At 45.6% G+C, this 13,309-nt stretch overlaps 1 protein-coding gene across 2 annotated transcripts; it reads left to right on the top strand.

Annotated features, from left to right (window-relative positions):
- The first annotated feature begins 627 nt into the window (after positions 1-627).
- myo1eb (myosin IEb) lies at positions 628-13,217 on the top strand. 2 transcript variants are annotated; one of them, XM_058052714.2, is made up of 27 exons: positions 628-837; positions 3,495-3,632; positions 3,724-3,813; positions 3,903-3,997; positions 4,126-4,213; positions 4,286-4,375; positions 4,447-4,578; positions 4,639-4,773; positions 4,850-4,982; positions 5,053-5,249; positions 5,319-5,399; positions 5,492-5,578; positions 6,289-6,375; positions 6,467-6,634; positions 8,642-8,727; positions 8,802-8,883; positions 8,966-9,171; positions 9,242-9,386; positions 9,468-9,582; positions 9,648-9,817; positions 9,889-10,034; positions 11,090-11,236; positions 11,330-11,487; positions 11,559-11,630; positions 11,714-11,897; positions 12,240-12,415; positions 12,493-13,217. In XM_058052714.2, the coding sequence occupies exons 1-27, from the start codon at positions 835-837 to the stop codon at positions 12,567-12,569; spliced, it is 3,288 nt and encodes a 1,095-aa protein (XP_057908697.2). In that variant the 5' UTR covers positions 628-834; the 3' UTR covers positions 12,570-13,217. The 2 variants fall into 2 exon arrangements, with proteins under 2 accessions (XP_057908697.2, XP_057908698.2); XM_058052715.2 differs by lacking the exon at positions 628-837 and having other exon boundaries at positions 3,565-3,632; positions 3,724-3,997; positions 4,267-4,375.
- Positions 13,218-13,309: the final 92 nt, after the last annotated feature.

Raw genomic sequence — 13,309 nt, 5'->3', positions numbered from 1 at the left:
TTGCGTCACATTGACGGATATCTTATTTTAACAAAGATCATGATTTAAGTCGTAATTGCCGCCATGTTATAGAGGATAGTCGCGTTATATAGCATAAATGATTAGCATAATTATGTCTTGATTATAAATGACACATTGGTCAGCTGTTGTTTTGTTTAGCAGAAATAAGTCAGCACAGAAAGTCAAGTGTTCCCTATTAAAATATGACTGCAGGACAGTGCTGCATTCAAGACTGCTGGGGAATAGAAGAAATTACCCTTGGGGTTTACGAACATCATAAAACAAATACCTGATGTCGGTGATAAGTTACTACAGTTTTATATGCATCATTTCATGACTTAATATAGTAAACAGACTTTGCCAACAGACTTTACATTTCATGGTGATATCTAGTATACATCAATGTACAGTGCACACAAAAATAGTCCTTTAGGGGTTCAAAACCTTTCACATGGTTCCACAGCTCAGGCCAGATGAAAGCCGAGGTTCTGATGATCATGACAAGACAAGGTAGTAGTACACTTTGCTGAGTGAAATCAATATGTGACGGTATTTCATCCAGACAGCAGGGGGTAGCAGTACCAAAACATGTCTGTCTTTCCCAGAATTCCATCAGAAGCAGCTGCAGGAGGGGGCAGGGCCTCACCTGTCTACACCTGCAGAGACTGGAGACCGCTGCTCTAAACCACACTGACTGTATGAACAGAACCTAAGAGGACTGATGTGGACTCAAATTTACTTGAGTGGATTTATCTGACCTGGATTCAGTTGGTTTCTTGTGGATCACCTTCACATTTCAACATCCACCTGAAACAGGAAGTGAGTGGAGCAAACATGGTAAGTGAAATATAAGTGACACTCCCTCAACCTGTTAATGGCTTTATTTCTCTCCCTGTAGTCTAGTTCTAGCTTTGGTATCTCCATCTGGTGTAGACCTTGTGGACCAGTTTCCTGGTTCCTGTTGTTACTCGGATCATACATTTGTTGAATTAGAAGTACTAAAGAAAAGGAACTCTTGAGGACCAAATGGAAAACTGTAACAACAAGAGTGTTAGCATATGCTAGCTATGATCCACACACACACACACTCACAGACGTGCAGTCACTCTGTTTGCAACACCCTGCAGTTTCATGCCCACAAACATGATCCAACAGGACTTTGAAATGCTGGGAATTCAGGAGGAGACACGCCTGTTTGTACTGCTGACATTTCCTGACATAGCATAAAGCGTCTAAATCTGCTTTAATCTTTGACCTTTAACTTTAATTTTCAGCAAGTAAAAGTTGAGTAAGAGTTGTCGTCATAGTGTATATGGATATTCACGGTATCTATACATCTACATGGGGTCCACAGTGTTTGTGGTGTCTCTATGTCCTCACCGTGTCAATACATCCCTCAGGTGTATCTATCTTCTTATGGTGACTATAGTGTCCATATGTCATTACAGTGTTTATATGTCCACATGGTGTCTATATGTTCGCATGATTGATGTCCATATGTCCTCACTGTGTCAATACATCACTCAGGTGTCTCTATCTTCTTATAGTGACTATACAGCGGGGAAAATAAGTATTGAACACGTCAACATTTCTCTCAAAAAACATATTTCTAATCGAGCTATTGACATGAAATTTTCACCAGATGTCGGCATCAACCCAAGTAATGCACACATACAAAGAAATCCAAACATTTATGTCCATAAATTAAGTTATGTGTAATAAAGTGAAATGGCACAGGGAATAAGTATTGAACACGCGTACTGAAATTTATTTAATACTTTTTCCAAGCTGTGTGCTTGGGATTGTTGTCTTGCTGAAAGATCCACCCTCTTTTCATCTTCAGCAGCCTGGCAGATGACAGCAGATTCTGATCAAGAATGTCTCGATACTTTTCTCCAGTCATTATTCCTTCAATGATATGAAGTCTACCAGTACCACATGCTGAAAAACAGCCCCACGCCATGATGCTCCCACCTCCAAACTTGACTGTTGGTATGGTGTTTTGGGGGTGATGTGCAGTGCCATTTTTCCTCCAAACATGTTGTGTCTTATGACATCCGAAGAGTTCAATTTTGGTCTCATCTGACCAGAGTATGTTCTCCCAGAATGTCATGGGTTTATCCAAATGTTGTGTCGCAAACTCCAAACGAGCTTCAACATGCTTCCTCTTCAAAAACGGAGTCTTGCGTGGTGTGCGTGCATGGAGGCCATGGCGGTTGAGTGCATTACTTATTGTTTTCTTTGAAACAACGGTACCTGCTGATTCCAGGTTTTTCTGAAGCTCTCCACGAGTGGTCCTGGGCTGTTGGAGAACCCTTCTGATGATTGTTTTGACTCCTCTGTCTGAAATCTTGCGAGGAGCACCTGGCCGTGGCTGGTTTATGGTAATGCCGTGTTCTTTCCACTTCCGGATGATGGCCCCAATGGTACTCACTGGAACTTTCAGAAGTTTAGAAATGCGCCTGTAACCAATGCCTTCAGTGTGTTTTGCAACAATAAGGCTGCGTAGGTCTTTGGACAGCTCTTTGCTTTTACCCATCATGCAATGCGTCTTGTCTAACACCTTGCTGGTGAGAAACCTTTTTAAAAGGCATTAATCAGGACTAAACCAGCTGATATTACTTTGCACTAATAGGGGACAGGTTAACCTTCTAAATACTGACAAACTCCAGCTGCTTTCTTGGCTTTCCAGACCTTTTTACCCCTCCTTTTCTTCATGTGTTCAATACTTATTCCCTGTGCCATTTCACTTTATTACACATAACTTAATTTATGGACATAAATGTTTGGATTTCTTTGTATGTGTGCATTACTTGGGTTGATGCCGACATCTGGTGAAAATTTCATGTCAATAGCTCGATTAGAAATATGTTTTTTGAGAGAAATGTTGACGTGTTCAATACTTATTTTCCCCGCTGTATGTCTGTATAGTGTCCATATGTCATTAAGGTGTTTATATGTCCACATGGTGTCTATATGTTCGCATGATGTCCATATGTCCTCACTGTGTCAATACATCACTCAGGTGTCTCTATCTTCTTATAGTGACTATATGTCTGTATAGTGTCCATATGTCATTACGGTGTTTATATGTCCACATGGTGTCTATATGTTCACATGACGTCCACATGTCCTCACAGTCTGTGTACATCAATACAGTGTTTACCTCCTCAGTGTCCATACATTCTCAGTGTCTATATGTCCATACGATGTCCATATCTTCTCATAGTGTGTATTTGTCAATAGTGTCCATACGTCCACAGTGTTTACATCCCCAATGTCCATACATGGTCCCAGTGTCTATACAGTATGTCCATATGTCCTCACGATGTCTATACATACAGTCACGATGTCTATACATACAGTGTCCAGATGTACACATGGAATCGATACATCCACACGGTCTCATAGCCTAATTGGTTTTTCTAAAGTGTTTGGTTTGTGTGTGTGTAATGTCAACAAAAATAATGAATATGCTTGCCCCGCCCACACAGGGAAGTAAGGAGCAATATCATTGGCTGGCTCATAATGTCAAGGTGAGCGGCGTGGATGACATGGTCCTCTTGTCCAAAATCAATGAAGATGCCATCACGGACAACCTGAAAAAGAGATACATGGATGACTACATTTTTGTATCCTGACCACACACACACACACACACACATGCATGCAACTCGCTTAGCTGGTTCTAGTTCTGCTTCCACCTTGACTCGCTTTTTCCAGACCTACATTGGACCGGTTCTGATTTCCGTGAATCCATTTAAACAGCTTCCATATTTCACTGAGAGAGAAGTGGAACTCTACCAGGGAGCGGTACCACACACACACACACAACAAACACACATATGCACAAATATATATTGTAATATGTTGTTTGGTCACACCCCTTCGCTTAAACCAAGGCCCAGTATGAGAACCCGCCTCACATTTACGCTCTGGCTGACAACGTGTACCGCAACATGATGATTGACAACGAGAACCAATGTGTCATCATCAGGTGGGCGGGACTTTGGTTAAATGTCTTGAAGGAGAATAATAGAACTTTGAAGCGACCCAAGATGGTTTGGTTCCCAAAGCATATGTGCTCGATAGGATTGTTGATAAAGACTTCCTGTTTTTCTTCAGTGGAGAGAGCGGCGCTGGGAAAACTGTGGCTGCCAAATACATCATGAGCTATGTGTCTAAGGTGTCTGGGGGCGGAGCTAAGGTGCAGGTGAGTAGAGGGTATGTCATTTAAGATGTGGGGGCATTCGGATTCTGGTGCAGTTTTGGTGTGTGTGTGCAGCATGTCAAGGACATCATCTTGCAGTCCAACCCCCTGCTGGAGGCCTTTGGGAATGCCAAGACGGTCCGGAACAACAATTCCAGCCGCTTTGTGAGTATCCGCTGCTCCCGTGCACAAAGACACAGCACTCCCATGCATGACACGTGTTCTTCTCCTTGTAGGGAAAGTACTTTGAGATCCAGTTCAGCCGAGGAGGAGCTCCTGATGGAGGGAAGATATCCAATTTCCTGCTGGAAAAGAGTCGTGTGGTTTCCCAAAATGCGGGAGAGAGGAACTTCCACATCTATTACCAGGTACTGCAGCTCCAACAGTCTGTGTACCCAGACCCGTGAAGTTTGATCTTTGGCCCTCAGCTGCTGGAGGGAACGAGCGGGGAGCAGAGGCAGAACCTTGGAGTCACCACTCCTGACTACTACAACTACCTCAACCAATCAGGAACGTTTACGGTGGAAGATGTCAATGACAAAAAGGAATTTTCTGACACCTTGGTCGGTCTACCTGCCTGTGTCCGTCTGTCTGTCTGTCTGTGGGTCTACCAGTCTCTCATCAGTCTGTCTGTCTCAGAGTGCCATGTCCGTGGTAGGTCTGTCCACGGAAGATCAGGATTCAGTCCTTCAGCTGGTTGCAGCAATTCTCCACTTGGGGAACATCAACTTCCGAGAAGAAAACAACTTTGCCGTGGTCGAGAGTGCTGACTGTAAGTGATAACACGATTCATCGAGTTTGGCGTTCCAAGTCACTCATGTAACGCTATGCGCGTACTTCAGTTCTGGCCTTCCCATCCTTCCTGCTTGGGATCCCTCAGGACTCTCTGTGCAGCAAACTGACCAGCAGGAATATGGACAGCAAGTGGGGTGGAAAGACCGAGTCCATCTCGGTCACCCTGAACACAGAACAGGCCTGTTTTACCCGGGACGCCCTGTCTAAAGCGCTCTACAGCCGCCTCTTTGACTTCCTGGTTGACGTAAGTCCACATTATTATTATTATTATTATTATAAGTTATTCCCTGTTCCGAATATGTGTGTGCACCAGTGTGTCAACAGAGCCATGCAGAAAGACCAAGAGGAGCTCAACATTGGAGTTCTGGACATCTATGGTTTTGAGATCTTCCAGGTAACACCCACGCGGGTGACGTGCCAAGCGTGACGCTATCCACGCTCACTGTGGAGGCTAATCCAGTATTGTGTTCTTATTTGTTGTTCTAGCAAAACGGTTTCGAGCAGTTCTGCATTAACTTTGTCAACGAGAAGCTGCAGCAAATTTTCATTGAACTCACACTGAAGGCGGAGCAGGTACGAGGGCAACCTTTTTACTCAAACAATGCACAACAATGAGCCAATTCAAGAAACAATACAAGCAGTTGATGTTTGCTAAATACAAGGATGAAGAGTCATATCATATCACCTCGTACTTCGGTACGTGACAAAAATAAAATATATATATTTTTTAATTTTAAAAAACTTCTCCGGGTACTCCGGTTTCCTCCCACATTCCAAAAACATGCTAGGTTAATTAGCGACTCCAAATTGTCCATAGGTATGAATGTGAGTGTGAATGGTTGTTTGTCTATATGTGCCCTGTGATTGGCTGGCGACCAGTCCAGGGTGTACCCCGCCTCTCGCCCAAATACAGCAGGGATAGGCTCCAGCACCTCCGCAACCCTCGTGAGGACAAGCGGTAGAAAATGAATGAATGAATGAATTTTAAAAAACTTAAACTGCATTAGGAAAGCAGGAAGTGAACAAATGTAACAGTTACTGATTGTAAAAGTACCAGATGGAGGGGTAGGATTTAATAAGCTTTGCTTCTTTCTACTCCTTTTGGACATGTGGAACTGTGAACTTATTATGTGATGCATTCAATTGTAATCTGATGCATGTTCAAATGAAATAAAACCATTACCATTACCATCCTTCTCAGACAAGCAAGCCAGACAATACAAGCGTGTCATCCATGTACGTATATAATAAAAGCTTCTTTGTGAATCTGTGTGTGCGTGTAGGAGGAGTACGTTCAGGAGGGAATCAAATGGTCGCCGATCGAGTATTTCAACAACAAAGTTGTGTGTGACCTCATTGAGTCCAAACTGGTCAGTTTGCCAGTCAAAGAACTACAAGAATATTTTTTATTGTGTGAAACGTCAAACATCATGTGTTTCTTCTCCAACGCCTCATTTCCAGAATCCTCCTGGCATCATGAGCATCTTGGATGACGTATGCGCAACAATGCACGCTAAAGGTGATGGAGCGGATCAGACGCTGCTGCAGAAACTGCAGGGTCAAGTTGGAACACATGACCACTTCAGCAGCTGGAACAAAGGATTTGTCATCCACCACTACGCTGGCAAGGTAGGACGCCTGAACACATCAATCCATCTGAAAAGGTATTGATAGCCTCATTCACACACTCAAGCTGCAGCATCACTGCCTACTTTGACAGCTTTCTCATCAAACGCCTGTCTCATGAACCGCCTGTCTTATCAGCCGTCTGTCTCATCAGCAGTCAGCTTCCTGTCTCATCAGCCGTACTTCTATTAGCCACCTGTTTTGTCAGCTGTCTGTCTCATCAGCTGTCTGTCTCAACAGCCACTTTCCTCATCAGCCGCCTGTCTCATTAGCTCTTTGCGGTCTGTCTCATCAGCTGCTTGCTTCACTAATCGCCTGTGTCATCAGCTGTCAGCCATCACTCTCATCAGCCGCCTGTCTCATCAGCTGTTAGCTATCTGTCTCATCAAGTACTGCTTGTCTTATCAGCAGCTTGTCTCATCAGCCGTACTTCTATTAGCCACCTGTTTTGTCACCCGTCTGTCTCAGCTGTCTGTCTCATCAGCTGTCTGTCTCACTAGCCTCTTTTCTCATCAGCCTCATCAACCGCCTGTCTCATTAGCTCTTTGCGGTCTGTCTCATCAGCTGCTTGCTTCACTAATCGCCTGTCTCATCAGCTGTTAGCAATCTGTCACGTCAGCCACTTTTCTCATCAGTCTCATCACCTCCCTGTCTCATCAGCTGTCAGCCATCACTCTCATCAGCCGCCTGTCTCATCAGCTGTTAGCTATCTGTCTCATCAGTTGCTTGTCTCATCCAGTACTGCTTGTCTTATCAGCTGCTTGTCTCATCACCCTCCTGTCTCATCAGCTGTCAGCTGTCCGTCTTATCAGCCTCCTGTCTCATCAGCCGTACTTCTATTAGCCACCTGTTTTGTCACCCGTCTGTCTCAGCTGTCTGTCTCATCAGCTGTCTGTCTCACTAGCCTCTTTTCTCATCAGCCTCATCAACCGCCTGTCTCATTAGCTCTTTGCGGTCTGTCTCATCAGCTGCTTGCTTCACTAATCGCCTGTCTCATCAGCTGTTAGCAATCTGTCACGTCAGCCACTTTTCTCATCAGTCTCATCACCCCCCTGTCTCATCAGCTGTCAGCCATCACTCTCATCAGCCGCCTGTCTCATCAGCTGTTAGCTATCTGTCTCATCAGTTGCTTGTCTCATCCAGTACTGCTTGTCTTATCAGCTGCTTGTCTCATCACCCTCCTGTCTCATCAGCTGTCAGCTGTCCGTCTTATCAGCCTCCTGTCTCATCAGCCGTACTTCTATTAGCCACCTGTTTTGTCACCCGTCTGTCTCAGCTGTCTGTCTCATCAGCTGTCTGTCTCAACAGCCTCTTCTCTCATCAGCCTCATCAACCGCCTGTCTCATTAGCTCTCTGCGGTCTGTCTCATCAGCTGCTTGCTTCACTTATCGCCTGTGTCGTCAGCTGTCGGCCATCAGTCTCATCAGCCGCCTGTCTCATCAGCTGTTAGCAATCTGTCACGTCAGACACTTTTCTCATCAGTCTCATCAGCCGCCTATCTCATCAGCTGTTGGCTATCTGTCTCATCAGCCACTTTTCTCATCAGTCTCATCAGCCGCCTGTCTCGTCTGCTGTTAGCTACAAATTTCCCCACTGAGGAACGAATAAAGGCATATCTTAATATCTTAGCTATCTGTCTCATCAGCCTCTTGTCTCATTCACTGCCTGTCTCATCAGTCTCTTGTCTCATTCACTGCCTGTCTCATCAGCCACTTTTCTCATCAGTCTCATCAGCCGCCTATCTCATCAGCTGTTGGCTATCTGTCTCATCAGCCACTTTTCTCATCAGTCTCATCAGCCGCCTGTCTCGTCTGCTGTTAGCTATCTGTCTCATCAGCCTCTTGTCTCATTCACTGCCTGTCTCATCAGCCTCTTGTCTCATTCACTGCCTGTCTCATCAGCTGCTTGTCTCATCACCCTCCGGTCTCATCAGCCACCTGTCTCGTCAGCTGCTTGTCTCATTACCTGTCGGCCATCTGTCACATCAGTTGTGTGTGTGTGTGCGTCCAGGTGTCGTACGACGTCAGCGGCTTCTGCGAGAGGAACAGAGACGTGTTGTTCAATGACATCATCGAGCTGATGCAAGGCAGCGAGTTGTAAGTGTTCCGCATCTTTGATGACATCATGCTAAACCTTACACTGACTGCTGTCTGTGGGGCGTTTATGTCAGTCCGTTCATCAGAGCACTGTTCCCTGAGAACCTGGAAGCCGAAAAGAGAGGACGTCCCTCTACAGCCAGCAGCAAGATCAAGGTGAGGGTGTGACTGATGGGCGTACGTCTTTCATTGGATGACGTCCTCATCAGGTGACGTTGCCATCTTTGTCTCTGGTCAGAAACAAGCGAACACTCTAGTCCAGACGTTGATGAAGTGTACACCTCACTACATTCGCTGCATCAAACCCAATGAGACAAAACGTCCTCGCGACTGGGAGGACAACCGAGTCCGACACCAGGTGGAATACCTGGGCCTCCGTGAGAACATTCGGGTCCGCCGTGCAGGATACGCTTACCGCCGAGTTTTCAACAAGTTCCTGCAGAGGTCGGAGGTCGAAGCATGCGAGAGTTGCTAGCTGGTCACATTGCTGAGTGACTAACCATTCACCACGCAGGTATGCCATCCTGACCAAGGAAAGCTGGCCTACCTGGAAAGGTGAGGAGCGTCAGGGTGTCCTTCATCTCCTCAGCTCTGTCAACATGGACCAGGACCAGTTCCAGCTGGGAAAGACAAAATTATTCATCAAAGCTCCAGAGTCGGTATGAAGACCTGTGCAGAAAGTGCAGTTTGGGTTGTTAATCCTTTCAGTGTTGAGTTGTAGCTTTTTTTATTTCCTGCAGCTCTTCCTGTTGGAGGAGATGAGGGAGAGGAAGTACAACGGTTATGCTAGAGTGATCCAGAAGGCGTGGCGTAAACATGTTGCTGTCCGCAAGTACGTCAAGATGAGGGAGGAAGGTGAGTCCTCATCACACTTAGCTGAATGAGTCGTGGAAGTTCTCAACATCCACCTATTCCTCCAGCATCTGACATTCTGCTCAACAAGAAGGAACGTCGCAAGAACAGCCTGAACAGGAACTTTGTAGGCGACTACATTGGCACCGACGTCCACCCAGAGATCCGTCAGTTTGTCGGCCGCAGAGAGAGGATTGACTTTGCCGATGTTGTGGTCAAATTTGACCGCAGGTTCAGGGTGAGAACCATTCTGACCAATGAGGGTTCAGTACATCATTGCTTTTCTTCATCTTTGTTTGTCTTCACCAGACGGTCAAGCGCGACCTCATCCTGTCCCCCAAGTTCTTGTACCTGATTGGTCGAGAGAAGGTGAAGCAAGGACCAGATAAAGGTCAAATCCGAGAGGTTCTCAAAAGGAAGATGGAACTAAACAGTATCCAGTCAGTTTCTTTAAGGTACAAGTCCAGGCTCAGGGTCAGAACTACAGGCTGGAAACTAAAAACTTGAAGTGTGGTACTAAACAAGTACTTAAAGGGGAACTACACTTTTTCATTCATGTGAAACATTAACACATTTCTTTCCCTTTTCTGTGCATTATAACACGAGAAAACAAGTTCATATGCACTAGCTTACAATGCTGTCATTGGGAAATACTTATACATGCTGAGAGCATGCATTAACACGTACACTGATGTAATAATTGCTGTATCTTGCCCTATTTTGCTGATTTAAAATGAAAGGAAAAGTATACAAAACTGTGCTGAGATCAGCCATGTTGTTTGGTCTAGAGACTCGGTGCCACTGAGGAAATGACACAAAACAGAACTGGAGGTAGCAGACATGAGGATGCTGAGGTTCTCATTGGGAGTGACCAGGATGGATAGGATCAGGAAGAAGTACATCAGAGGGACATTACATGTTAGAGGCTTTGGAGATAAAGTCAGAGAGGCCAGACTGAGATGGTTGGGACATGTCCAGAGGAGAGATAGTGAATATATTGGTAGAAGGATGCTGCCAGGTAGGAGGCGTAGAGGAAGACCAAAGAGGAGGCTTATGGATGTAGTGAAGGAGGACATGAGGGTAGTTGGTGTGAGAGAGACAGATGCAGATGGCGGAGATTGATTGATTGCTGTGGCGACTCTCTAAGGGAAAAGCTAGTTCTGTCAACAACAGCAGCAATGACAACACTTACGATGTCCGCTCTCCTTGGGATGGCTGTGTCTTCCAGCACAAGACGTGTGCTCCAGTTCTCAGGTAAAAATGATGACTGCAAACGAGCATCTTTGTAGCAAAATTGAGAGCTGGGTATCCACTCTTCCATCTGTGAATGACACTGAGGTGAGCGGTCAGCGAGGTGTCATGTTAGTTAGTTAATATCTCAAGAAGTTTGGGGCAGTGTTTTAAATCATCCAAATACGGCAAGATACTCCAACTATTACATGCTATCATCAGTGTACGTGTTAATAATGCATGATCACAGCATTGTTGCATTGTCTGTGTGCATCTGTAGCACCTTGCAGGATGACATCTTCATCATCCATGAAGAGGAGTATGACAGCGTTCTCCAAAGTGTCTTCAAGACCGAATTCCTTAGTTTGCTCATCAAACGTCATCACGAGAAAACTCAAAGGGATCTTCCGCTAAAGTTCAACAACCTGTTAGTACTCCATTTGGCTACTTTAGTTGACTCACCTGTGGTTGGTTAGTTGGTGTCTTGGTTTAAGTGTTTATTTTTCTTCTGTCCTTTCAGTCTGGAATTTAAAGTGAAAAAGGGAGGTTGGGGTCCATTCAGCTCGTCAGGGTCCAGACAGATCCAGTTCCAAGTTGGACAGGGGGATGAGGCAGTCCTGAAACCCAGTGGGAAGGTTCTGCATGTGTCCATTGGACCGGGTCTGCCCAAAAACTCACGTAAGCTCTGAGCAGTAACATGAGTATAACACAGCTTTCTGAAAACCTCCCTGACTTCCTGTCGGTTTTAGGACCCACCAGGAAGGACAACCGCAAGAGTCTCTGTAGGGACAGGGCTCCACCCATGAACCACAACAACTTGGGTACCGATGCGCACTCACACACACACACACACACACACACAGAGTTAATGATGTGCTTATGTTGTGCCCAATGATTTCCTCAGGGCTTCGCCACATGGACTCTGTGACCCACCATGGAGGTTCCTCCAGAGGCTCGTTACTGAGGCAGCAGTCCAGCATGGAGCAACCCAGTCTGCCTCGTCTCCAGACCCAGCATCGATCTGACAGCAAGAGCTCTCAGCATATGGACATGGGCTTCATGAACGTCCCAGACCAGGGCGCCGCTGGGTGAGAACTCTCGGACCATAGATGGTACCGATGCTAACAGCAAAACTTGAAGAACCTCATCACAAGCTGTAGATCTGTGTCCTGTTTTTACGTAGGTGGCTGGTTAATAATGAGTCAGCACAATTTAACATATTTAAGCCGATCAGGTCCAACTTGTAATCACTCAAATCAGATTGGTTAGAAAAGAACATTTGACGAAACATCAGACATGCTGAGTCAGGTTTTGCAAATGGATCCTATCGGAAGCAATTTGAAAGTAATATGACTTTTTCAGGTCACCAATCCTATAAGACACATTTGGATCCAATTCCTGTGTTGTATGTTCCTGCTCTTTACTTGCAGACTGCAGCGGCGGCGCTCCAAAGAGGTGAAGCCAGTCCCTGGCGCCGGTAGACCCAAACCGGCCCCCAAACCAAAGCCTCGTTCCCCACAGTGCCGTGCTCTGTACGCATATGACGCCCAGGACACGGATGAGCTCAGTTTCAATGCTGATGATGTCATCGAGATACTGACTGAAGGTGCTGATACAGCTTCTGTCTTCTGCTGCTGCAGCTAATCAGCACTGGTGCTAACTGGTTCTTTGGTGGTTCTGCAGATCCGTCTGGCTGGTGGTTTGGACGCCTGCGTGGCAGAGAGGGAATGTTCCCTGGGAACTACGTGGAGAAGATCTAGATCTAGATCGTAGTCTGCAGCTAAGGAGTCATGTGTCGTTTACTTACTTTTTTTTTTTTTTTACTATAAGTCAGCCATCATCCCCAGGGGTCAGAGGTTGACATGCAACCATCTGAATGTGAAGCAGTGCGTGGCATCAGCCATGTCGTATTGACGTGAAGGCTGAAACGATGACAGCCACATTAGTATTCATGAGTGTTCATTCATTCATTCATTTTCTACCGCTTTTCCTCACTAGGGTCGTGGGGGTGCTGGCTGGAGCCTATCACAGCTGTCTATGGGGCAGAGGCGGGGTACACCCTGGACTGGTGGCCAGCCAATCACAGGGCACATATAGACAAACAACCATTCACACTCACATTCATACCTATGGACAATTTGGAGTCACCAATTAACCTAGCATGTTTTTGGAATGTGGGAGGAAACCGGAGTACCCGGAGAAAACCCACGCATGCACAGGGAGAACATGCAAACTCCACACAGAGAGATGGCCGAGGGTGGAATTGAATCCTGGTCTCCTAGCTGTGAGGTCTGCCCTTCATGAGTGTTATGTTTGTTAATTTTGACCATCCTTTAGTTTTAAATGTGACTGAAAATGTCAAAACAAATTCACCTCTATGTAATAAACTCATCAAGTTCATGATCTTACATGATTTCGAGTTTATCACATTATCACATCCATTGAACCCTTTTTTTAAACTAAAAGAATTATACAAATGAGCAACAAAAACACATCACAT

The sequence above is a fragment of the Doryrhamphus excisus genome, linkage group LG5 (assembly GCF_037039965.1).
Source record: "Doryrhamphus excisus strain RoL-2023G ecotype Guam linkage group LG5, RoL_Dexc_Guam_v1.1, whole genome shotgun sequence".
Classification (NCBI taxonomy): Eukaryota; Metazoa; Chordata; class Actinopteri; order Syngnathiformes; family Syngnathidae; genus Doryrhamphus; species Doryrhamphus excisus.
The sequence above is the reverse complement of the archived record's forward strand: the minus strand, read 5'-3'. Positions and strand labels throughout refer to the sequence as shown.

Excerpts from the sequence above, each read along its gene's own strand:
- myo1eb (XM_058052714.2), top strand. Across the intron at positions 4,376-4,446 it reads ACAACAATTCCAGCCGCTTT|GGAAAGTACTTTGAGATCCA; the intron begins GTGAGTATCCGC and ends TTCTCCTTGTAG. Across the intron at positions 6,376-6,466 it reads ACCTCATTGAGTCCAAACTG|AATCCTCCTGGCATCATGAG; the intron begins GTCAGTTTGCCA and ends CCTCATTTCCAG.